The 26851-nt window shown below is 49.5% G+C and overlaps 1 protein-coding gene and 1 long non-coding RNA gene across 3 annotated transcripts in view; one reads left to right on the forward strand and one right to left on the reverse strand.

Annotated features, from left to right (window-relative positions):
• LOC135811213 (E3 ubiquitin-protein ligase TRIM71-like) overlaps nt 1-26851 on the reverse strand; it is a 233073-nt gene that overhangs the window by 177722 nt on the left and 28500 nt on the right. The window contains exon 4 of one of the 2 annotated variants that reach the window (XM_065324404.1): nt 12284-12556. The exons of the other annotated variant lie outside the window; for it this stretch is intronic. Within the exon in view, the coding sequence (XP_065180476.1) occupies nt 12284-12556 (273 nt within the window). The remainder of the gene's footprint in view (nt 1-12283; nt 12557-26851) is intronic. 2 annotated transcript variants of the gene reach the window in all.
• LOC135811215 (uncharacterized) lies at nt 12312-12626 on the forward strand. The gene is made up of 2 exons (XR_010552566.1): nt 12312-12375; nt 12460-12626. It is a non-coding gene; the product is annotated as an uncharacterized LOC135811215 (long non-coding RNA).

Raw genomic sequence — 26851 nt, forward strand, 5'->3', positions numbered from 1 at the left:
CACTAGTCACACTGGTCAGTAGGGGTAGACTGGTCACTAGTCACACTGGTCAGTAGGGGTAGACTGGTCCTTAGTCACAATGGTCAGTAGGGGTAGACTGGTCACTAGTCACACTGGTCAGTAGTGGTAGACTGGTCACTAGTCACACTGGTCAGTAGGGATAGACTGGTCACTACTCACACTGGTCAGTAGGGGTAGACTGGTCACTAGTCACACTGGTCAGTAGGGTTAGACTGGTCACTAGTCACACTGGTCAGTAGGGATAGACTGGTCACTAGTCACACTGGTCAGTAGGGATAGACTGGTCACTAGTCACACTGGTCAGTGGGGGTAGACTGGTCACTAGTCACACTGGTCAGTAGGGGTAGGCTGGTCACTAGTCACACTGGTCAGTAGGGATAGACTGGTCACTAGCCACACTGGTCAGTAGGAATAGACTGGTCACTAGTCACACTGGTCAGTAGGGATAGACTGGTCACTAGTCGCACTGGTCAGTAGGGATAAACTGGTCACTAGTCACACTGGTCAGTAGGGGTAGACTGGTCACTAGTCACACTGGTCAGTAGGGGTAGACTGGTCACTAGTCACACTGGTCAGTAGGGGTAGACTGGTCACTAGTCACACTGGTCAGTAGGGGTAGACTGGACACTAGTCACACTGGTCAGTAGGGGTAGACTGGTCACTAGCTGCACTGGTCAGTAGGGATAGACTGGTCACTAGTCACACTGGGTAGTAGGGGTAGACTGGTCACTATTCACACTGGTCAGTAGGGATAGACTGGTCACTAATAACACTGGTCAGTAGGGGTAGACTGGTCACTAGTCACACTGGTCAGTAGAGGTAGACTGGTCACTAGTCACACTGGTCAGTAGTGGTAGACTGGTCACTAGTCACACTGGTCAGTAGGGGTAGACTGGTCACTAGTCACACTGGTCAGTAGGGATAGACTGGTCACTACTCACACTGGTCAGTAGGGGTAGACTGGTCACTAGTCACACTGGTCAGTAGGGATAGACTGGTCACTAGTCACACTGGTCAGTAGGGATAGACTGGTCACTAGTCACACTGGTCAGTAGGGATAGACTGGTCACTAGCCACACTGGTCAGTAGGGGTAGACTGGTCACTAGTGACACTGGTCAGTAGGGATAGACTGGTCACTAGTCACACTGGTCAGTAGGGGTAGACTGGTCACTAGTCACACTGGTCAGTAGGGGTAGACTGGTCACTGGTCACACTGGTCAGTAGGGGTAGACTGGTCACTAGTCACACTGGTCAGTGGGGGTAGACTGGTCACTAGTCACACTGGTCAGTAGGGATAAACTGGTCACTAGTCACACTGGTCAGTAGGGGTAGACTGGTCACTAGTCACACTGGTCAGTAGGGGTAGACTGGTCACTAGTCACACTGGTCAGTAGGGGTAGACTGGTCACTAGTCACACTGGTCAGTAGGGGTAGACTGGTCACTAGTCACACTGGTCAGTAGGGATTGACTGGTCACTAGCCACACTGGTCAGTAGGGGTAGACTGGTCACTAGTCACACTGGTCAGTAGGGGTAGACTGGTCACTAGTCACACTGGTCAGTAGGGGTAGACTGGTCCTTAGTCACACTGGTCAGTAGGGGTAGACTGGTCACTAGTCACACTGGTCAGTAGTGGTAGACTGGTCACTAGTGACACTGGTCAGTAGGGATAGACTGGTCACTACTCACACTGGTCAGTAGGGGTAGACTGGTCACTAGTCACACTGGTCAGTAGGGGTAGACTGGTCACTAGTCACACTGGTCAGTAGGGATAGACTGGTCACTAGTCACACTGGTCAGTAGGGATAGACTGGTCACTAGTCACACTGGTCAGTGGGGGTAGACTGGTCACTAGTCACACTGGTCAGTAGGGGTAGACTGGTCACTAGTCACACTGGTCAGTAGGGGTAGACTGGTCACTAGTCACACTGGTCAGTAGGGATAGACTGGTCACTAGTCATACTGGTCAGTAGGGATAGACTGGTCACTAGTCACACTGGTCAGTAGGGATAAACTGGTCACTAGTCACACTGGTCAGTAGGGGTAGACTGGTCACTAGTCACACTGGTCAGTAGGGGTAGACTGGTCACTAGTCACACTGGTCAGTAGAAGTAGACTGGTCACTAGTCACACTGGTCAGTAGGGGTAGACTGGACACTAGTCACACTGGTCAGTAGGGGTAGACTGGTCACTAGCTGCACTGGTCAGTAGGGATAGACTGGTCACTAGTCACACTGGGTAGTAGGGGTAGACTGGTCACTATTCACACTGGTCAGTAGGGATAGACTGGTCACTAATAACACTGGTCAGTAGGGGTAGACTGGTCACTAGTCACACTGGTCAGTAGAGGTAGACTGGTCACTAGTCACACTGGTCAGTAGTGGTAGACTGGTCACTAGTCACACTGGTCAGTAGGGGTAGACTGGTCACTAGTCACACTGGTCATTAGGGATAGACTGGTCACTAGTCACACTGGTCAGTAGGGGTAGACTGGTCACTAGCCACACTGGTCAGTAGGGATAGATTGGTCACTAGTCACACTGGTCAGTAGGGATAGACTGGTCACTAGTCACACTGGTCAGAAGGGGTAGACTGGTCACTAGTCACACTGGTCAGTAGGGGTATACTGGTCACTAGTCACACTGGTCAGTAGGGATAGACTGGTCACTAGTCACACTGGTCAGTAGGGATAGACTGGTCACTAGTCACACTGGTCAGTAGGGATAGACTGGTCACTAGTCACACTGGTCAGTTGGGGTAGACTGGTCACTAGTCACACTGGTCAGTAGGGATAGACTCGTCACTAGTCACACTGGTCAGTAGGGATAGACTGGTCACTAGTCACACTGGTCAGTAGGGGTAGACTGGTCACTAGTCACACTGGTCAGTAGGTGTAGACTGGTCACTAGTCACACTGGTCAGTAGGGGTAGACTGGTCACTAGTCACACTGGTCAGTAGGGATAGACTGGTCACTAGTCACACTGGTCAGTAGGGATAGACTCGTCACTAGTCACACTGGTCAGTAGGGATAGACTGGTCACTAGTCACACTGGTCAGTAGGGGTAGACTGGTCACTAGTCACACTGGTCAGTAGGTGTAGACTGGTCACTAGTCACACTGGTCAGTAGGGATAGACTGGTCACTAGTCATACTGGTCAGTAGGGATAGACTGGTCACTAGTCACACTGGTCAGTAGGGATAAACTGGTCACTAGTCACACTGGTCAGTAGGGGTAGACTGGTCACTAGTCACACTGGTCAGTAGGGGTAGACTGGTCACTAGTCACACTGGTCAGTAGAAGTAGACTGGTCACTAGTCACACTGGTCAGTAGGGGTAGACTGGACACTAGTCACACTGGTCAGTAGGGGTAGACTGGTCACTAGCTGCACTGGTCAGTAGGGATAGACTGGTCACTAGTCACACTGGGTAGTAGGGGTAGACTGGTCACTATTAACACTGGTCAGTAGGGATAGACTGGTCACTAATAACACTGGTCAGTAGGGGTAGACTGGTCACTAGTCACACTGGTCAGTAGAGGTAGACTGGTCACTAGTCACACTGGTCAGTAGTGGTAGACTGGTCACTAGTCACACTGGTCAGTAGGGGTAGACTGGTCACTAGTCACACTGGTCATTAGGGATAGACTGGTCACTAGTCACACTGGTCAGTAGGGGTAGACTGGTCACTAGCCACACTGGTCAGTAGGGATAGATTGGTCACTAGTCACACTGGTCAGTAGGGATAGACTGGTCACTAGTCACACTGGTCAGAAGGGGTAGACTGGTCACTAGTCACACTGGTCAGTGGGGTATACTGGTCACTAGTCACACTGGTCAGTAGGGATAGACTGGTCACTAGTCACACTGGTCAGTAGGGATAGACTGGTCACTAGTCACACTGGTCAGTGGGGGTAGACTGGTCACTAGTCACACTGGTCAGTAGGGGTAGACTGGTCACTAGCCACACTGGTCAGTAGGGATAGACTGGTCACTAGTCACACTGGTCAGTAGGGGTAGACTGGTCACTAGTCACACTGGTCAGTAGGTGTAGACTGGTCACTAGTCACACTGGTCAGTAGGGGTAGACTGGTCACTAGTCACACTGGTCAGTAGGGATAGACTGGTCACTAGTCACACTGGTCAGTAGGAATAGACTCGTCACTAGTCACACTGGTCAGTAGGGATAGACTGGTCACTAGTCACACTGGTCAGTAGGGGTAGACTGGTCACTAGTCACACTGGTCAGTAGGTGTAGACTGGTCACTAGTCACACTGGTCAGTAGGGGTAGACTGGTCACTAGTCACACTGGTCAGTAGAGGTAGACTGGTCACTAGTCACACTGGTCAGTAGGGATAGACTGGTCACTAGTCACACTGGTCAGTAGGGATAGACTGGTCACTAGTCACACTGGTCAGTAGGTGTAGACTGGTCACTAGTCACACTGGTCAGTAGGTGTAGACTGGTCACTAGTCACACTGGTCAGTAGGGGTAGACTGGTCATTAGTCACACTGGTCAGTAGGGATAGACTGGTCACTAGTCACACTGGTCAGTAGAGATAGACTGGTCACTAGTCACACTGGTCAGTAGGGATAGACTGGTCACTAGTCACACTGGTCAGTAGGGGTAGACTGGTCACTAGTCACACTGGTCAGTAGGGATAGACTGGTCACAAACACACTGGTCAGTAGGGATAGACTGGTCACTAGTCACACTGGTCAGTAGGGGTAGACTGGTCACTAGTCACACTGGTCAGTAGGGGTAGACTGGTCCCTAGTCACACTGGTCAGTAGGGATTGACTGGCCACTAGTCACACTGGTCAGTAGGGGTAGACTGGTCACTAGTCGCATTGGTCAGTAGGGATAGACTGGTCACTAGTCACACTGGTCAGTAGGGGTAGACTGGTCACTAGTCACACTGGTCAGTAGGGATAGACTGGTCACTAGTCACACTGGTCAGTAGAGGTAGACTGGTCACTAGTCACACTGGTCAGTAGGGATAGACTGGTCACTAGCCACACTGGTCAGTAGGGGTAGACTGGTCACTAGGGATAGACTGGTCACTAGTCACACTGGTCAGTAGGGGTAGACTGGTCACTAGCCACACTGGTCATTAGGAATAGACTGGTCACTAGTCACACTGGTCAGTAGGGGTAGACTGGTCACTAGCCACACTGGTCAGTAGGGGTAGACTGGTCACTAGTCACACTGGTCAGTAGGGATAGACTGGTCACTAGTCACACTGGTCAGTAGGGGTATACTGGTCACTAGTCACACTGGTCAGTAGGGGTAGACTGGTCACTAGTCACACTGGTCAGTAGGGGTAGACTGGTCCTTAGTCACAATGGTCAGTAGGGGTAGACTGGTCACTAGTCACACTGGTCAGTAGTGGTAGACTGGTCACTAGTCACACTGGTCAGTAGGGATAGACTGGTCACTAATCACACTGGTCAGTAGGGATAGACTGGTCACTAGTCACACTGGTCAGTAGGGATAGACTGGTCACTAGTCACACTGGTCAGTGGGGGTAGACTGGTCACTAGTCACACTGGTCAGTAGGGGTAGACTGGTCACTAGTCACACTGGTCAGTAGGGATAGACTGGTCACTAGTCACACTGGTCAGTAGGGATAGACTGGTCACTAGTCACACTGGTCAGTGGGGGTAGACTGGTCACTAGTCACACTGGTCAGTAGGGGTAGGCTGGTCACTAGTCACACTGGTCAGTAGGGATAGACTGGTCACTAGCCACACTGGTCAGTAGGAATAGACTGGTCACTAGTCACACTGGTCAGTAGGGATAGACTGGTCACTAGTCACACTGGTCAGTAGGGATAAACTGGTCACTAGTCACACTGGTCAGTAGGGGTAGACTGGTCACTAGTCAGACTGGTCAGTAGGGGTAGACTGGTCACTAGTCACACTGGTCAGTAGGGGTAGACTGGTCACTAGTCACACTGGTCAGTAGGGGTAGACTGGACACTAGTCACACTGGTCAGTAGGGGTAGACTGGTCACTAGCTGCACTGGTCAGTAGGGATAGACTGGTCACTAGTCACACTGGGTAGTAGGGGTAGACTGGTCACTATTCACACTGGTCAGTAGGGATAGACTGGTCACTAATAACACTGGTCAGTAGGGGTAGACTGGTCACTAGTCACACTGGTCAGTAGAGGTAGACTGGTCACTAGTCACACTGGTCAGTAGTGGTAGACTGGTCACTAGTCACACTGGTCAGTAGGGGTAGACTGGTCACTAGTCACACTGGTCAGTAGGGATAGACTGGTCACTACTCACACTGGTCAGTAGGGGTAGACTGGTCACTAGTCACACTGGTCAGTAGGGATAGACTGGTCACTAGTCACACTGGTCAGTAGGGATAGACTGGTCACTAGTCACACTGGTCAGTAGGGATAGACTGGTCACTAGCCACACTGGTCAGTAGGGGTAGACTGGTCACTAGTGACACTGGTCAGTAGGGATAGACTGGTCACTAGTCACACTGGTCAGTAGGGGTAGACTGGTCACTAGTCACACTGGTCAGTAGGGGTAGACTGGTCACTGGTCACACTGGTCAGTAGGGGTAGACTGGTCACTAGTCACACTGGTCAGTGGGGGTAGACTGGTCACTAGTCACACTGGTCAGTAGGGATAAACTGGTCACTAGTCACACTGGTCAGTAGGGGTAGACTGGTCACTAGTCACACTGGTCAGTAGGGGTAGACTGGTCACTAGTCACACTGGTCAGTAGGGGTAGACTGGTCACTAGTCACACTGGTCAGTAGGGGTAGACTGGTCACTAGTCACACTGGTCAGTAGGGATTGACTGGTCACTAGCCACACTGGTCAGTAGGGGTAGACTGGTCACTAGTCACACTGGTCAGTAGGGGTAGACTGGTCACTAGTCACACTGGTCAGTAGGGGTAGACTGGTCCTTAGTCACACTGGTCAGTAGGGGTAGACTGGTCACTAGTCACACTGGTCAGTAGTGGTAGACTGGTCACTAGTGACACTGGTCAGTAGGGATAGACTGGTCACTACTCACACTGGTCAGTAGGGGTAGACTGGTCACTAGTCACACTGGTCAGTAGGGGTAGACTGGTCACTAGTCACACTGGTCAGTAGGGATAGACTGGTCACTAGTCACACTGGTCAGTAGGGATAGACTGGTCACTAGTCACACTGGTCAGTGGGGGTAGACTGGTCACTAGTCACACTGGTCAGTAGGGGTAGACTGGTCACTAGTCACACTGGTCAGTAGGGGTAGACTGGTCACTAGTCACACTGGTCAGTAGGGATAGACTGGTCACTAGTCATACTGGTCAGTAGGGATAGACTGGTCACTAGTCACACTGGTCAGTAGGGATAAACTGGTCAGTAGTCACACTGGTCAGTAGGGGTAGACTGGTCACTAGTCACACTGGTCAGTAGGGGTAGACTGGTCACTATTCACACTGGTCAGTAGAAGTAGACTGGTCACTAGTCACACTGGTCAGTAGGGGTAGACTGGACACTAGTCACACTGGTCAGTAGGGGTAGACTGGTCACTAGCTGCACTGGTCAGTAGGGATAGACTGGTCACTAGTCACACTGGGTAGTAGGGGTAGACTGGTCACTATTCACACTGGTCAGTAGGGATAGACTGGTCACTAATAACACTGGTCAGTAGGGGTAGACTGGTCACTAGTCACACTGGTCAGTAGGGATAGACTGGTCACTAGTCACACTGGTCAGTAGGGGTAGACTGGTCACTAGCCACACTGGTCAGTAGGGATAGATTGGTCACTAGTCACACTGGTCAGTAGGGATAGACTGGTCACTAGTCACACTGGTCAGTGGGGGTAGACTGGTCACTAGTCACACTGGTCAGTAGGGGTAGACTGGTCACTAGTCACACTGGTCAGTAGGGATAGACTGGTCACTAGCCACACTGGTCAGTAGGAATAGACTAGTCACTAGTCACACTGGTCAGTAGGGATAGACTGGTCACTAGTCACACTGGTCAGTAGGGATAAACTGGTCACTAGTCACACTGGTCAGTAGGGGTAGACTGGTCACTAGTCACACTGGTCAGTAGGGGTAGACTGGTCACTAGTCACACTGGTCAGTAGGGGTAGACTGGTCACTAGTCACACTGGTCAGTAGGGGTAGACTGGACACTAGTCACACTGGTCAGTAGGGGTAGACTGGTCACTAGCTGCACTGGTCAGTAGGGATAGACTGGTCACTAGTCACACTGGGTAGTAGGGGTAGACTGGTCACTATTCACACTGGTCAGTAGGGATAGACTGGTCACTAATAACACTGGTCAGTAGGGGTAGACTGGTCACTAGTCACACTGGTCAGTAGAGGTAGACTGGTCACTAGTCACACTGGTCAGTAGTGGTAGACTGGTCACTAGTCACACTGGTCAGTAGGGGTAGACTGGTCACTAGTCACACTGGTCAGTAGGGATAGACTGGTCACTAGTCACACTGGTCAGTAGGGGTAGACTGGTCACTAGCCACACTGGTCAGTAGGGATAGATTGGTCACTAGTCACACTGGTCAGTAGGGATAGACTGGTCACTAGTCACACTGGTCAGAAGGGGTAGACTGGTCACTAGTCACACTGGTCAGTAGGGGTATACTGGTCACTAGTCACACTGGTCAGTAGGGGTAGACTGGTCACTAGTCACACTGGCCAGTAGGGGTAGACTGGACACTAGTCACACTGGTCAGTAGGGGTAGACTGGTCACTAGCTGCACTGGTCAGTAGGGATAGACTGGTCACTAGTCACACTGGGTAGTAGAGGTAGACTGGTCACTATTCACACTGGTCAGTAGGGATAGACTGGTCACTAATAACACTGGTCAGTAGGGGTAGACTGGTCACTAGTCACACTGGTCAGTAGAGGTGGACTGGTCACTAGCCACACTGGTCAGTAGGGATAGACTGGTCACTAGTCACACTGGTCAGTAGTGGTAGACTGGTCACTAGTCACACTGGTCAGTAGGGGTAGACTGGTCACTAGTCACACTGGTCAGTAGGGGTAGACTGGTCACTAGTCACACTGATCAGTAGGGATAGACTGGTCACTAGTCACACTGGTCAGTAGGGATAGACTGGTCACTAGTCACACTGGTCAGTAGGGGTATACTGGTCACTAGTCACACTGGTCAGTAGGGGTAGACTGGTCACTAGTCACACTGGTCAGTAGGGGTAGACTGGTCCTTAGTCACAATGGTCAGTAGGGGTAGACTGGTCACTAGTCACACTGGTCAGTAGTGGTAGACTGGTCACTAGTCACACTGGTCAGTAGGGATAGACTGGTCACTACTCACACTGGTCAGTAGGGATAGACTGGTCACTAGTCACACTGGTCAGTGGGGGTAGACTGGTCACTAGTCACACTGGTCAGTAGGGATAGACTGGTCACTAGTCACACTGGTCAGTAGGGATAGACTGGTCACTAGTCACACTGGTCAGTGGGGGTAGACTGGTCACTAGTCACACTGGTCAGTAGGGGTAGACTGGTCACTAGCCACACTGGTCAGTAGGGGTAGACTGGTCACTAGCCACACTGGTCAGTAGGGATAGACTGGTCACTAGTCACACTGGTCAGTAGGGGTAGACTGGTCACTAGTCACACTGGTCAGTAGGGATAGACTGGTCACTAGTCACACTGGTCAGTAGGGATAGACTGGTCACTAGTCACACTGGTCAGTAGGGATAGACTGGTCACTAGTCACACTGGTCAGTAGTGGTAGACTGGTCACTAGTCACACTGGTCAGTAGGGGTAGACTGGTCACTAGTCACACTGGTCATTAGGGATAGACTGGTCACTAGTCACACTGGTCACTAGGGGTAGACTGGTCACTAGCCACACTGGTCAGTAGGGATAGATTGGTCACTAGTCACACTGGTCAGTAGGGATAGACTGGTCACTAGTCACACTGGTCAGAAGGGGTAGACTGGTCACTAGTCACACTGGTCAGTAGGGGTATACTGGTCACTAGTCACACTGGTCAGTAGGGGTAGACTGGTCACTAGTCACACTGGCCAGTAGGGGTAGACTGGACACTAGTCACACTGGTCACTAGGGGTAGACTGGTCACTAGCTGCACTGGTCAGTAGGGATAGACTGGTCACTAGTCACACTGGGTAGTAGAGGTAGACTGGTCACTATTCACACTGGTCAGTAGGGATAGACTGGTCACTAATAACACTGGTCAGTAGGGGTAGACTGGTCACTAGTCACACTGGTCAGTAGAGGTAGACTGGCCACTAGTCACACTGGTCAGTAGTGGTAGACTGGTCACTAGTCACACTGGTCAGTAGTGGTAGACTGGTCACTAGTCACACTGATCAGTAGGGATAGACTGGTCACTAGTCACACTGGTCAGTAGGGATAGACTGGTCACTAGTCACACTGGTCAGTAGGGGTATACTGGTCACTAGTCACACTGGTCAGTAGGGGTAGACTGGTCACTAGTCACACTGGTCAGTAGGGGTAGACTGGTCACTAGTCACACTGGTCAGTAGGGATAGACTGGTCACTAGCCACACTGGTCAGTAGGGATAGACTGGTCACTAGTCACACTGGTCAGTAGGGGTAGACTGGTCACTAGTCACACTGGTCAGTAGGAATAGACTGGTCACTAGTCACACTGGTCAGTAGGGATAGACTGGTCACTAGTCACACTGGTCAGTAGGGATAAACTGGTCACTAGTCACACTGGTCAGTAGGGGTAGACTGGTCACTAGTCACACTGGTCAGTAGGGGTAGACTGGTCACTAGTCACACTGGTCAGTAGGGATAGACTGGTCACTAGTCACACTGGTCAGTAGGGATAGACTGGTCACTAGTCACACTGGTCAGTAGGGATAGACTGGTCACTAGTCACACTGGTCAGTAGGGATAGACTGGTCACTAGTCACACTGGTCACTAGGGATAGACTGGTCACTAGTCACACTGGTCAGTAGGGGTAGACTGGTCACTAGTCACACTGGTCAGTAGGGGTAGACTGGTCACTAGTCACACTGGTCAGTAGGGGTAGACTGGTCACTAGTCACACTGGTCAGTAGGGATAGACTGGTCACTAGTCACACTGGTCAGTAGGGGTAGACTGGTCACTAGTCACACTGGTCAGTAGGGGTAGACTGGTCACTAGTCACACTGGTCAGTAGGGGTAGACTGGTCACTAGTCACACTGGTCAGTAGGGATAGACTGGTCACTAGTCACACTGGTCAGTAGGGGTAGACTGGTCACTAGTCACACTGGTCAGTAGGGATAGACTGGTCACTAGTCACACTGGTCAGTAGGGGTAGACTGGTCACTAGTCACACTGGTCAGTAGGGGTAGACTGGTCACTAGTCACACTGGTCAGTAGGTGTAGACTGGTCACTAGTCACACTGGTCAGTAGGGGTAGACTGGTCACTAGTCACACTGGTCAGTAGGGGTAGACTGGTCACTAGTCACACTGGTCAGTAGGGGTAGACTGGTCACTAGTCACACTGGTCAGTAGGGATAGACTGGTCACTAGTCACACTGGTCAGTAGGGGTAGACTGGTCACTAGTCACACTGGTCAGTAGGGGTAGACTGGTCAATAGTCACACTGGTCAGTAGGGATAGACTGGTCACTAGTCACACTGGTCAGTAGGGGTAGACTGGTCACTAGTCACACTGGTCAGTAGGGGTAGACTGGTCACTAGTCACACTGGTCAGTAGGAATAGACTGGTCACTAGTCACACTGGTCAGTAGGGGTAGACTGGTCACTAGTCACACTGGTCAGTAGGGGTAGACTGGTCAATAGTCACACTGGTCAGTAGGGATAGACTGGTCACTAGTCACACTGGTCAGTAGGGGTAGACTGGTCACTAGTCACACTGGTCAGTAGGGGTAGACTGGTCACTAGTCACACTGGTCAGTAGGGATAGACTGGTCACTAGTCACACTGGTCTGTAGGGGTAGACTGGTCACTAGTCACACTGGTCAGTAGGGGTAGACTGGTCAATAGTCACACTGGTCAGTAGGGATAGACTGGTCACTAGTCACACTGGTCAGTAGGGGTAGACTGGTCACTAGTCACACTGGTCAGTAGGGATAGACTGGTCACTAGTCACACTGGTCAGTAGGGATAGACTGGTCACTAGTCACACTGGTCAGTAGGGGTAGACTGGTCACTAGTCACACTGGTCAGTAGGGGTAGACTGGTCACTAGTCACACTGGTCTTTAGTTAGAGGTTTTATTGTAAACCTTGGAAACATGTACTCACCTTGTTGAATAGTGGTAACAGCTGCTGAGACACGTGAAACCTTATCACTAGTGTCTTGCTGCTGCTCCAGTAGTTGTCCAATGCTTGTGGAGGTTGTAGCACTTTGCTCCTGTAGTTGTCCAATGCTTGCGGTACTTGTAGCATTTTGCTCCAGTAGTTGTACAATGCTTGTTGAGGTTGTAGCACTTTGCTCCTGTAGTTGATGGACAGTTGTGTTGGTCTGGTTTTGCATTTCCACTATGCGTTCACATGCTGCAGTTGTATCTTGTTCACCTATATACATGATAAGATAGGTACACATAAACACTCTCTCACATGCACACACATGTGTATGCACCCGTGTCAGGGCATCACAGGGCGGCTGGGAGTGGTACGACCGGGGTCAGGGTGTCCCCCCGGAGAAAAAAAATAAGGATTTTTCGGCTAACAGGGCACGTTTTAGCACTCTACAGCTGCAAAGGAGGGCTCCCCCACTCCAGCTCCAAAAACATACTTCTAATGGATTTTTGGTATTTTCTGTACATCGTAGGTAGCCAATCAAGGCAAAAGGAACCCATTGCCCTCGAAAAAATCGCAAAATCCGAAGTACAAGCGTGGTGCGCGTTTTAGCGCCAGCCGCTGTGCAAAAACGTACTAGTATGTCATATTCTGCAGTAGTGTGCTGCGTCGCATGCACTATGTACACGGCCGGCCTGGACAGTCGCGAAGTAATTTTAGTTGTTTTTAGAGTGAGAAGATCCTTTTTTTTTGTTCGGTGGGATGGAAAGATCTGCCAGTGGACCAGAGAGCTACAACACTGGAAGCAGAAGAAAGGGCTTCAGGAATCTTCTCTGTCTTCATGGCAACAGGACTTTAGTTTGCGAGAGACTTTTGTCCTGTCGTCGCGGACGCAATTCTTGTTGCTGCTACCAGAAAACTCGGAAAACGAAAGGATCGTAAATCGTTAGGTGAAGCGAGTCGTGTCGGTGAACAGCAGCAGAATTTTCTGCCGCCTTGGAGCAGCAGTCCAAACACTTTTCAACTTCGGAGAATGAAGCGCTTCCCTTGTCTGTTTACAAGCGCGGCGTTCGCGGGTGTAATGCATTTTCGCATCAGCTTGCAGTAGATTGTCAGGAACCAGAGGTGCTAGGTAGGTGTAGTTGTGGAAAGAATATAATTATGTTGTAGCTGACAAGTTACATACATGTAGCAGGGACGTCGCACACGGTACGGTCACTACGGTATTGACCATACCACTTTTTGCCCCAGATACCCCGTGAATCAACAAAATACACTGATCTGGGATCTAAAATTCCAAAATTTTCATCCCAATTACCACTGCCCCCCCCCCCCACACACGAGTAAATTTACTTCTAATGGCTGACCGTACCTAAAACACCTTCCGACGCCCCTGTGTAGTGTCTCTTGACTGTGCTGATCGCCATTGTAACATGGTAGATCTTGGAAATTTTTAGTTCTGGACCCAGTGATCGCCGCCAGCTCAGCTCTGTTTCCGTCAAGTTTGCAGTAAATGCGTCTGTGAGGAATCCATCGTCTGGTTGTCTCTACCGGTGACTCCAACCGCCTATCGTAATGGATAGCCGCCTGGAGTCTTGGGCAATAGTTAGCTGCTACTCAGTGCTAGTGCTAGGCATCAAGTCTGTATGCTCCTTGCAAGGAAAGTTGCGATGTTTTGTACAAGTCCGAAGATCCTAGAATTTGTTTTATTGCTTTTTTGGATGAATTCGGTGGACCATCCTGGACGAAAAGTGGTACGACCATGGTCATAGTAGTCGTACCGTGTGTATGCACCCATGTACGAATGCACAAGTACACACACACATATACATGTACATGTATATACAAACACACAGACACACAAACACACACACTAACTCACACACATACACACACACACACCTTGGACCTTGGACGCGATGCAATATTCTGGCTATGCGGGCCCCATGGGGGTTGAGCAGGTTCGGAACAGTAGGGGCGATGACGGGATAGGTCCTGTGGTCTACTGAAATGCCGAACGCAATTGCAAACGATGCAGAAGGAGCTACGGTCTGCGTTGGTTGCTCTGGCCGAGCTAGGGCTGCACTTGTGACGCTTCATGCCTTGGCGCGATGGCACACAGCGGTTGCAGCGGGTGCAGTGGTAGCTGCAGCGTTCGCAGGACATATTGTTCATAACCGGTGACTCAAGTGTGTCAGAAGATGCCTCTGCTGGTGATGTCGGTGGTGAGCACTTGTGTCGGGCAAATCCACCCTTGCTCCGGAACCATATGTTGCACTGGTCGCAGTGACACCTTCTTGGCTGTTGGCTTACAGGTGGGGCACGCGTAGCTGTACACTTGTGTCGCTTCCTGTCACTTACACGACTGAAGGAGCGGTGACAAGTTTGGCACACACCCGGTGATGGTCGAGGTCTGTTCTGCTTGTCTGGCAGACAACGGTAAGCCTTGCGCCATTTGGAGCGAGAAGAAGTGGCCACTTCACACCAGTCGTCAAGTAGTTTGACGTCACTCCGAACACAGTCTCGCCACCTTTTCCACGGACCATGGGCAGGTCCCTTGTTTGGAAACGAACCGAACAGTAGAGCATTCGGGACGCGCTCATCCTCCATCCTTGACACATAACCAAGCCACTCAAGGCGACGTCTGCTGACACGACACTCCATGTCCAAGGTATCTCCCCAGCGCTCCAGAACTTCAACATTAGTTATCCTGTCATTCCATACATCTTGACGACTGATGCCCAGAATTGTGCAGACACAACGGAAATGAAAGACAGACAACGCATGAACATCAGCGTGTAGCGGTACCCAGCATTCGGACCCATAGAGCAGAGTCCACAGCACACAAGCATTGTACGCTGACCCTTTGATGGATATTGGCAGTGTTACATCGTGGAATATCGCTTCACACACACACACACACACACACACACACACACACACACACACACACACACACACACACACCTGTCCTGTCCTGTAGAGCCACTGCCACAGGGGTCACGTGGGACCCGGAGGGGCATCAGAGAGGAAGATGGAGCACGCAGCCTGATGACGCCGGAGATGGTGGAGCAAACGGAACTGGCGAAAACACATGCATACATGACTGAACGAATTACGCTGCTGGGCAGTCGGGCGCGGGCCAGTCCTCGAGCACCGGTGACGACCGCGGCCTTGCGCAGTCCGAAAGCAGCGGGCACACACAGCACAGTGCGCAGCACAGCAGGCATCCTGCACATAGACTTTTTCGGGAGGCTGAACAGCAGTGAACAGCTAGACCACCCTTGCTTCAAAACCAACGCCCACAATCTCCACAGTGGCAAGCCCCTTGCTACTCAGCAATCGGCTTGGCCCGCTCAACCACACATTTGTGGCGAGCACGATCTCCAGGGCGCGAGAATGACCGATTGCAATCCGCACATACCACTGGGCCAGGCTGAGGCACATTCTCCACAGGCTCGGCGTACATAGCCCGCCAGTCAGCGCGGGACTCACAGGCAATAGGGTACGATTCATTGGTGAGGCCACGAACTCTTAGGTCGGAGACAACGCAATCCTTCGAGCGCTTGCGAGGGCCATGTGCTGGGCGACGTGTGGGAAGTGAGCCAAACAGGATCTGTCTCGGCATCCAGCTACTGTCCATCCGGGCCACATGGCCTAGCCACTCTAGGCGACGCTGTGCAACTTTCACGCAGATGGTATCAGTGTCACCCCACATCTCCAACAGTTGGGCGTTGGTTGTGTGATTATGCCAACAATCTCTGCGGAACACACCCAATGTGGAACTGTAGTATCCCTGCCCGACCAATACGGAAGTAATACGGAAGTAATACGGAAGCAATACGGAGCGACCTTATGTATATTAATTTTAGTGTCTCTTCACATATAAGCGTACGGCGTTTGCTGCATAAAAGCAGCTGCGTTTTTTCTGTTCTAATTAGATTAGATTAGATTGGATAGCAATGAAAGCTAACTCGAAGAATAAGGATTCAGCCTCTAGGTGAGCACCGGAGAGAAAGTTATTTATTTTGCCGCTTCATCTTTCACGAACGATTAACTTTCAGGTGTGTACCTGAAAGTAGAATAAAAGTAATTCTTGTTGATTTCACCGCGCCTACCACTCGGCTACCCACTACATTGGTGGCAGCGGTGTTGTTTTAAATAAAACAACGTGATTCGACCCCAGACTCCGATGGCTCAACCCGCTACAGCTCCGTGCGACGAATCAAGATGAGAATCATGTTTCTTGCCTTCCTCGGCCTGGCACTGCTTATTAGCCTGCAGCTCAGTCAGGGTGCTAGCGTGGATCACCCTTCTCTCCGCACGGCACACACTGGAGACTCCGATGGCGATTCCAAGCGACCCGCTACCTACATGTATACTACCGGTGGTGATGGCGAAGCTGATGAGGACGACAACAGGCAGGCTGCTGCCCAAGACAAGGAGGGTATTTCCCAAGACCAGCAGCGTTTGATTTTCGCCGGCACGCAGTCGGAAGCATGAGCCCACTCTTCACTTGGTACTTCGCCTCCGTGGTGGGATGCAGATTTTCGTCAACACTATTCCTGGCTAGACCATCACTCTTTACGTCGCGCAAAGCGATGCTATCGACCATGTGAAGACCACGATTCAAGACGAGGAGGGAGGTCAATCAGGTCATTTGTCTGACGCCGAGCTAGCCGCTCTGAGTGACCGCCTCAACGAAGATGAAGATAAAACCTGGCTCGCCCTCCGCCATAGCTCCAGCCGCCGCCGTGGTTACTAACGCTGATTCCAGGTATGGCATTTTCTTTCCTGTCTTCCTTCAGTCTCCCTGTTCTCTTCAGTCTTCCTTTATGCGAGTGTGTGAATCCAGTTTAGTTTGGTAGGCGTCTGATCATGGTGAGCCACGGCTTACCCAGCTAACGTGGGACAATGTGTGTGACAACGCCCCTTATAGATATAGTGTATTCAGTTCGGTTTTTGAACTGCGATGTTCCTGGCGGGTTGTGCCAGCGTTGTGCAGCAAGAGTGCTGTAGTTTTTCAGGTCCTATTTGGAAGACAGTTCTTTCCCCTTTTTTACCCCGAGAGATCGTGTGAACCTGGTGTGCTTCTACTTTATGATTTGTTATCAGTTCATTTCTTCTGTCTACTCTAAACGTTATCATTTCCGATATAATTTGCCATCTTCCGGTTGACGCTGTTGTTCGTAACTCCTCACTAATTTTTTGAAAATCACGAGGGCGTGATTATCTGTAGGAAGGGAGGGTGTAGTATCCCTGCCCGACCAATACGGAAGTAATACGGAAGTAATACGGAAGCAATACGGAGCGACCTTATGTATATTAATTTTAGTGTATCTTCGCATATAAGCGTACGGCGTTTGCTGCATAAAAGCAGCTGCGTTTTTTCTGTTCTAATTAGATTAGATTAGATTGGATAGCAATGAAAGCTAACTCGAAGAATAAGGATTCAGCCTCTAGGTGAGCACCGGAGAGAAAGTTATTTATTTTGCCGCTTCATCTTTCACGAACGATTAACTTTCAGGTGTGTACCTGAAAGTAGAATAAAAGTAATTCTTGTTGATTTCACCGCGCCTACCACTCGGCTACCCATTACAGAACGGATGCGCCACATATGAAAGACTGACAAACGTTGGTGATTGTGCTGCAATGGTGTCCAACACTCTGACCCAAAGAGGAGGAGCGACAGCATACATGCATTAAACACACACCTCTTGATATCCAAATCGACGTCAGAATTGCTGAAGATGGTTCCTTGCAAGGCGTCACAAGCACTAGATGCATGCGCAATCCGAGCATTGATGTCCTGTGTCGACCGGCCACCGCGATGAATGAGAGATCCAAGATACTGGGACTCTGAAACACACTCGGTGACCGTGCCAGCTAGCTCGATTGGAGCGCAGTCCCCAGGTGCAACATCCCTGCCTGCAACCAAGAACTGTGTCTTGGTAGCGCTAACTTTAAGCCCAAACTCAGCTGCGGTCGTGTCAAACACTGCAAGTGCCGTCTCCGCCCCTGCACGAGTCGTCGCGAAAAGTGCTGAGTCGTCTGCAAACTGTGACCCAGTGGCAATGGCAACCGGATCCGTCCGGGTAGGCTCGCGGTTAAGGTTACTGTCACCATCACAATGCCAGAACTCAAAACCAACACCGGGTAAATCTCGGACTCGTCGCTGCAACACAGTCACCACCGCCCACATGAAGATGTTAAACAGCACAGTTGCCATGTTGCACCCCTGGCGGAGACCATTCGTGATGCGGATAGGGTCAGTTGTCGTGTTCTCTACCCGAACCACCGCCGACATGTCAGTGTGAAAGGAACGGATCACGACAAGCATGGGAGCAGGGATACCCGCTCTGGATAAGACTTGCCACAGCCAATCCCGAGGCACGGAATCATAGGCTTTCTTGAGGTCTATAAATACAAAGAAGCCTTTGCAGTCGTGCTCAATGGTCTTCTCGAGGAACTGCCGAACACTGAAAACCATATCTGTACAAGATCGGCCACGCCTGAAGCCACACTGATAATCTGGGAGGAAATCCGTAGCCATGGACTGGAGACGAGTCTGGATGACACTCGCCAGAACCTTGCACACAAACACACACACACACACACACACACACAAACAAACACAATCACCTGCCCGCCCTCCCAATGGGACAAGAAAAGTTGGTTACTGCTCTTTCATCATGTTGTCGCTAGTCACATAGAGTATTGATTATCACAACGTACATGCCTGGCAAAGTGCTCAGCTATAATAAAGTGATCATGTGTGTACAAACAGGGGCGTCACCGGACCCCTTCAAGGGGGGGGGGGGGGGGGAGGGTTGCACAGGAATTTTGCAGAGGAAAATTTTTCAGAGGAATTTTGCCCGGCCATGATGGCATGGCATCGATAACAAACCTCGAAAATATAATTATTAATAGCATTGCATCATATAATTATAATAATAATAATGCTGCATTACTAATGCTGCATTACTAATGCTGCATTACTAATGCTGCATTACTAATGCTGCATTACTAATGCTGCATTACTTTATAATAATAATAATAGCATTGCTTAAAACATCATGGCCTACATACAGAATATGATACTATTCTTCGGGGTGTCTTGCCGAAAAATAGCTTGAGCAGTTCATGGCGGTTGACTTGTCAACCTGGACAACCGGTTCCTCTTCGACCTGGACAACAGGTTCCGCTTCAACAGGACTGCGTGCCGGTTCTTCGTGAGGTCTCTCATCATCCGATTCCCCTGGCCCAGCTGCAACAGGAATGGCTTCGTCCCCTCGCCTCACTTCAGTGTTCGCATTCCTCCGAAAAAGTTCGCCGCTGATAGTGAGCTGGCCAGACGCTTTCCTTTTTCGAGAAGACGACATTTTGAGAGGAAACAGCTCCAAAGACTCTTCAATTGTGGTGACCTGACGAACTTACTTGCGACCACACTGAATTATTTATTTCTTCTGTTTCAAACAAACACCCAGAATGCCGACACGCGTGTATATTCTAGTACAAGGCCAAAGGATGCAGCGCTGCATGCGCACACGTGCACGCAGAGATCTACGTGCGTAGAAGGTAACTTTTAAATACTAAATTAGTAGCAGTAGTAGTAGTAGAGTACTACTGCAATCGGTCATGTAAATGCACTCGCTACATGCACTCGCTACATGCACTCGCTACATGCACTCGCTACATGCACTCGCTACATGCACTCGCTACATGCACTCGCTCCATGCACTCGCTACATACACTCACGCGATCGCAGCAGCGCAGTAAAACTAGTTTTAGTGCATGCAGTTTATTAGTAGATTCTACCAGCACTACACTTTTCAAAACCAGGAGTTCGCAAAAAAACAAGGTCGAATTTGTTAGGGGGTGCACGTGCCCCCGTGCCCCTCACGGGTGACGCCCCTAACTTGTATTGGTAATAATTTTGGCATACATCAATATTTTTCAACTAAATTTTCTGTGTCGATACATTGGATTAGTTGTCATCGATTTCCGGTATCAAATTTCAATTATGAGCAGAATGACGTCATCAGTGCTACTTTTTATGTTCAGATTTCAACCCAAAACGCGGAGTAACGAAAAATAGTAAGGCCACAAATCCTGATGAATTGGATAGCCTTTGGGCCCTAGATAAAGCATATTGGTGGATATTGTACATAGATAACAACATTTCGCTGGAAACCAGTTTCGACTTGTTTCACCATACGCACTGTACACATTTAGTATACGAAGTAGTCGTACCTCGGGGTCTGCTCAGTCTCACCACCGCGATGAACGGGTGTTTAGTATCGATATCCAGCACATTCCCGCTTGCTGGGATGTACAGCTAGCCAATGCAACAGCTCTCATTCGCCAAAGACATTCCCCACACCCCTCGTTTATGGATCAAGCTGTCATTGCTGTTTCAAAATAGCCACATTGTCTCCTACACATACTAATGACTGTGAAGCTACTTGAATGCATGCTACTGTGCTGTACATGTAGTGCATGCTGTGCTGTACATGTAGTGCATGCTGTGCTGTACATGTAGTGCATGCTGTGCTGTACATGTAGTGTATGCTGTGCTGTACATGTAGTGTATGCTGTGCTGTACATGTAGTGCATGCTGTGCTGTACATGTAGTGCATGCTGTGCTGTACATGTAGTGTATGCTGTGCTGTACATGTAGTGTATGCTGTGCTGTACATGTAGTGCATGCTATGCTGTACATGTAGTGCATGCTGTGCTGTACATGTAGTGCATGCTGTGCTGTACATGTAGTGCATGCTGTGCTGTACATGTAGTGCATGCTGTGCTGTACATGTAGTGCATGCTGTGCTGTACATGTAGTGCATGCTGTGCTGTACATGTAGTGCATGCTGTGCTGTACATGTAGTGCATGCTGTGCTGTACATGTAGTGTATGCTGTGCTGTACATGTAGTGCATGCTGTGCTGTACATGTAGTGCATGCTGTGCTGTACATGTAGTGTATGCTGTGCTGTACATGTAGTGCATGCTGTGCTGTACATGTAGTGCATGCTGTGCTGTACATGTAGTGCATGCTGTGCTGTACATGTAGTGTATGCTGTGCTGTACATGTAGTGCATGCTGTGCTGTACATGTAGTGCATGCTATGCTGTACATGTAGTGCATGCTGTGCTGTACATGTAGTGCATGCTGTGCTGTACATGTAGTGCATGCTGTGCTGTACATGTAGTGCATGCTGTGCTGTACATGTAGTGCATGCTGTGCTGTACATGTAGTGCATGCTGTGCTGTACATGTAGTGCATGCTGTGCTGTACATGTAGTGCATGCTGTACTGTACATGTAGTGTATGCTGTGCTGTACATGTAGTGCATGCTGTGCTGTACATGTAGTGCATGCTGTGCTGTACATGTAGTGCATGCTGTGCTGTACATGTAGTGCATGCTGTGCTGTACATGTAGTGTATGCTGTGCTGTACATGTAGTGCATGCTGTGCTGTACATGTAGTGTATGCTGTGCTGTACATGTAGTGTATGCTGTGCTGTACATGTAGTGCATGCTGTGCTGTACATGTAGTGCATGCTGTGCTGTACATGTAGTGTATGCTGTGCTGTACATGTAGTGTATGCTGTGCTGTACATGTAGTGCATGCTGTGCTGTACATGTAGTGCATGCTGTGCTGTACATGTAGTGTATGCTGTGCTGTACATGTAGTGTATGCTGTGCTGTACATGTAGTGCATGCTGTGCTGTACATGTAGTGCATGCTGTGCTGTACATGTAGTGTATGCTGTGCTGTACATGTAGTGTATGCTGTACTGTACATGTAGTGCATGCTGTGCTGTACATGTAGTGCATACTGTGCTGTACATGTAGTGTATGCTGTGCTGTACATGTAGTGCATGCTGTGCTGTACATGTAGTGCATGCTGTGCTGTACATGTAGTGTATGCTGTGCTGTACATGTAGTGCATGCTGTGCTGTACATGTAGTGTATGCTGTGCTGTACATGTAGTGCATGCTGTGCTGTACATGTAGTGTATGCTGTGCTGTACATGTAGTGTATGCTGTGCTGTACATGTAGTGCATGCTGTGCTGTACATGTAGTGCATGCTGTGCTGTACATGTAGTGCATGCTGTGCTGTACATGTAGTGCATGCTGTGCTGTACATGTAGTGTATGCTGTGCTGTACATGTAGTGCATGCTGTGCTGTACATGTAGTGTATGCTGTGCTGTACATGTAGTGTATGCTGTGCTGTACATGTAGTGCATGCTGTGCTGTACATGTAGTGCATGCTGTGCTGTACATGTAGTGCATACTGTGCTGTACATGTAGTGCATGCTGTGCTGTACATGTAGTGCATGCTGTGCTGTACATGTAGTGTATGCTGTGCTGTACATGTAGTGTATGCTGTGCTGTACATGTAGTGCATGCTGTGCTGTACATGTAGTGCATGCTGTGCTGTACATGTAGTGCATGCTGTGCTGTACATGCAGTGCATGCTGTGCTGTACATGTAGTGCATGCTGTGCTGTACATGTAGTGCATGCTGTGCTGTACATGTAGTGCATGCTGTGCTGTACATGTAGTGCATGCTGTGCTGTACATGTAGTGCATGCTGTGCTGTACATGTAGTGCATGCTGTGCTGTACATGTAGTGTATGCTGTGCTGTACATGTAGTGCATGCTGTGCTGTACATGTAGTGCATGCTGTGCTGTACATGTAGTGCATGCTGTGCTGTACATGTAGTGTATGCTGTGCTGTACATGTAGTGCATGCTGTGCTGTACATGCAGTGCATGCTGTGCTGTACATGTAGTGCATGCTGTGCTGTACATGTAGTGCATGCTGTGCTGTACATGTAGTGTATGCTGTGCTGTACATGTAGTGTATGCTGTGCTGTACATGTAGTGCATGCTGTGCTGTACATGTAGTGCATGCTGTGCTGTACATGTAGTGCATGCTGTGCTGTACATGCAGTGCATGCTGTGCTGTACATGTAGTGCATGCTGTGCTGTACATGTAGTGCATGCTGTGCTGTACATGTAGTGCATGCTGTGCTGTACATGTAGTGCATGCTGTGCTGTACATGTAGTGCATGCTGTGCTGTACATGTAGTGCATGCTGTACTGTACATGTAGTGTATGCTGTGCTGTACATGTAGTGCATGCTGTGCTGTACATGTAGTGCATGCTGTGCTGTACATGTAGTGCATGCTGTGCTGTACATGTAGTGTATGCTGTGCTGTACATGTAGTGCATGCTGTGCTGTACATGCAGTGCATGCTGTGCTGTACATGTAGTGCATGCTGTGCTGTACATGTAGTGCATGCTGTGCTGTACATGTAGTGCATGCTGTGCTGTACATGTAGTGCATGCTGTACTGTACATGTAGTGTATGCTGTGCTGTACATGTAGTGCATGCTGTGCTGTACATGTAGTGCATGCTGTGCTGTACATGTAGTGCATGCTGTGCTGTACATGTAGTGTATGCTGTGCTGTACATGTAGTGCATGCTGTGCTGTACATGCAGTGCATGCTGTGCTGTACATGTAGTGCATGCTGTGCTGTACATGTAGTGCATGCTGTGCTGTACATGTAGTGCATGCTGTGCTGTACATGTAGTGTATGCTGTGCTGTACATGTAGTGTATGCTGTGCTGTACATGTAGTGCATGCTGTGCTGTACATGTAGTGCATGCTGTGCTGTACATGTAGTGTATGCTGTGCTGTACATGTAGTGCATGCTATGCTGTACATGTAGTGCATGCTGTGCTGTACATGTAGTGTATGCTGTGCTGTACATGTAGTGTATGCTGTGCTGTACATGTAGTGCATGCTGTGCTGTACATGTAGTGCATGCTGTGCTGTACATGTAGTGCATGCTGTGCTGTACATGTAGTGCATGCTGTGCTGTACATGTAGTGCATGCTGTGCTGTACATGTAGTGTATGCTGTGCTGTACATGTAGTGTATGCTGTGCTGTACATGTAGTGTATGCTGTGCTGTACATGTAGTGCATGCTGTGCTGTACATGTAGTGCATGCTGTGCTGTACATGTAGTGCATGCTGTGCTGTACATGTAGTGCATGCTGTGCTGTACATGTAGTGCATGCTGTGCTGTACATGTAGTGCATGCTGTGCTGTACATGTAGTGTATGCTGTGCTGTACATGTAGTGCATGCTGTACTGTACATGTAGTGCATGCTGTGCTGTACATGTAGTGCATGCTGTGCTGTACATGTAGTGCATGCTGTGCTGTACATGTAGTGCATGCTGTGCTGTACATGTAGTGCATGCTGTGCTGTACATGTAGTGCATGCTGTGCTGTACATGTAGTGTATGCTGTGCTGTACATGTAGTGCATGCTGTGCTGTACATGTAGTGTATGCTGTGCTGTACATGTAGTGTATGCTGTGCTGTACATGTAGTGCATGCTGTGCTGTACATGTAGTGCATGCTGTGCTGTACATGTAGTGCATGCTGTGCTGTACATGTAGTGCATGCTGTGCTGTACATGCAGTGCATGCTGTGCTGTACATGTAGTGCATGCTGTGCTGTACATGTAGTGCATTCTGTGCTGTACATGTAGTGCATGCTGTGCTGTACATGTAGTGCATGCTGTGCTGTACATGTAGTGTATGCTGTGCTGTACATGTAGTGCATGCTGTGCTGTACATGTAGTGTATGCTGTGCTGTACATGTAGTGCATGCTGTGCTGTACATGTAGTGCATGCTGTGCTGTACATGTAGTGCATGCTGTGCTGTACATGTAGTGCATGCTGTGCTGTACATGTAGTGTATGCTGTGCTGTACATGTAGTGTATGCTGTGCTGTACATGTAGTGCATGCTGTGCTGTACATGTAGTGCATGCTGTGCTGTACATGTAGTGCATGCTGTGCTGTACATGTAGTGCATGCTGTGCTGTACATGTAGTGTATGCTGTGCTGTACATGTAGTGCATGCTGTGCTGTACATGTAGTGCATGCTGTGCTGTACATGTAGTGCATGCTGTGCTGTACATGTAGTGTATGCTGTGCTGTACATGTAGTGCATGCTGTGCTGTACATGTAGTGCATGCTGTGCTGTACATGTAGTGTATGCTGTGCTGTACATGTAGTGCATGCTGTACTGTACATGTAGTGCATGCTGTGCTGTACATGTAGTGCATGCTGTGCTGTACATGTAGTGCATGCTGTGCTGTACATGTAGTGCATGCTGTGCTGTACATGTAGTGCATGCTGTGCTGTACATGTAGTGCATGCTGTGCTGTACATGTAGTGTATGCTGTGCTGTACATGTAGTGCATGCTGTGCTGTACATGTAGTGCATGCTGTGCTGTACATGTAGTGCATGCTGTGCTGTACATGTAGTGTATGCTGTGCTGTACATGTAGTGCATGCTGTGCTGTACATGTAGTGCATGCTGTGCTGTACATGTAGTGTATGCTGTGCTGTACATGTAGTGCATGCTGTGCTGTACATGTAGTGCATGCTGTGCTGTACATGTAGTGCATGCTGTGCTGTACATGTAGTGTATGCTGTGCTGTACATGTAGTGCATGCTGTGCTGTACATGTAGTGCATGCTGTGCTGTACATGTAGTGCATGCTGTGCTGTACATGTAGTGCATGCTGTGCTGTACATGTAGTGTATGCTGTGCTGTACATGTAGTGTATGCTGTGCTGTACATGTAGTGCATGCTGTGCTGTACATGTAGTGCATGCTGTGCTGTACATGTAGTGCATGCTGTGCTGTACATGCAGTGCATGCTGTGCTGTACATGTAGTGCATGCTGTGCTGTACATGTAGTGCATGCTGTGCTGTACATGTAGTGCATGCTGTGCTGTACATGTAGTGCATGCTGTGCTGTACATGTAGTGCATGCTGTGCTGTACATGTAGTGCATGCTGTACTGTACATGTAGTGTATGCTGTGCTGTACATGTAGTGCATGCTGTGCTGTACATGTAGTGCATGCTGTGCTGTACATGTAGTGCATGCTGTGCTGTACATGTAGTGTATGCTGTGCTGTACATGTAGTGTATGCTGTGCTGTACATGTAGTGTATGCTGTGCTGTACATGTAGTGCATGCTGTGCTGTACATGCAGTGCATGCTGTGCTGTACATGTAGTGCATGCTGTGCTGTACATGTAGTGCATGCTGTGCTGTACATGTAGTGCATGCTGTGCTGTACATGTAGTGTATGCTGTGCTGTACATGTAGTGTATGCTGTGCTGTACATGTAGTGCATGCTGTGCTGTACATGTAGTGCATGCTGTGCTGTACATGTAGTGTATGCTGTGCTGTACATGTAGTGCATGCTGTGCTGTACATGCAGTGCATGCTGTGCTGTACATGTAGTGCATGCTGTGCTGTACATGTAGTGCATGCTGTGCTGTACATGTAGTGTATGCTGTGCTGTACATGTAGTGTATGCTGTGCTGTACATGTAGTGCATGCTGTGCTGTACATGTAGTGCATGCTGTGCTGTACATGTAGTGCATGCTGTGCTGTACATGCAGTGCATGCTGTGCTGTACATGTAGTGCATGCTGTGCTGTACATGTAGTGCATGCTGTGCTGTACATGTAGTGC

This window comes from Sycon ciliatum, chromosome 3 (genome assembly GCF_964019385.1).
Source record: "Sycon ciliatum chromosome 3, ocSycCili1.1, whole genome shotgun sequence".
Lineage (NCBI taxonomy): Eukaryota > Metazoa > Porifera > Calcarea > Leucosolenida > Sycettidae > Sycon > Sycon ciliatum.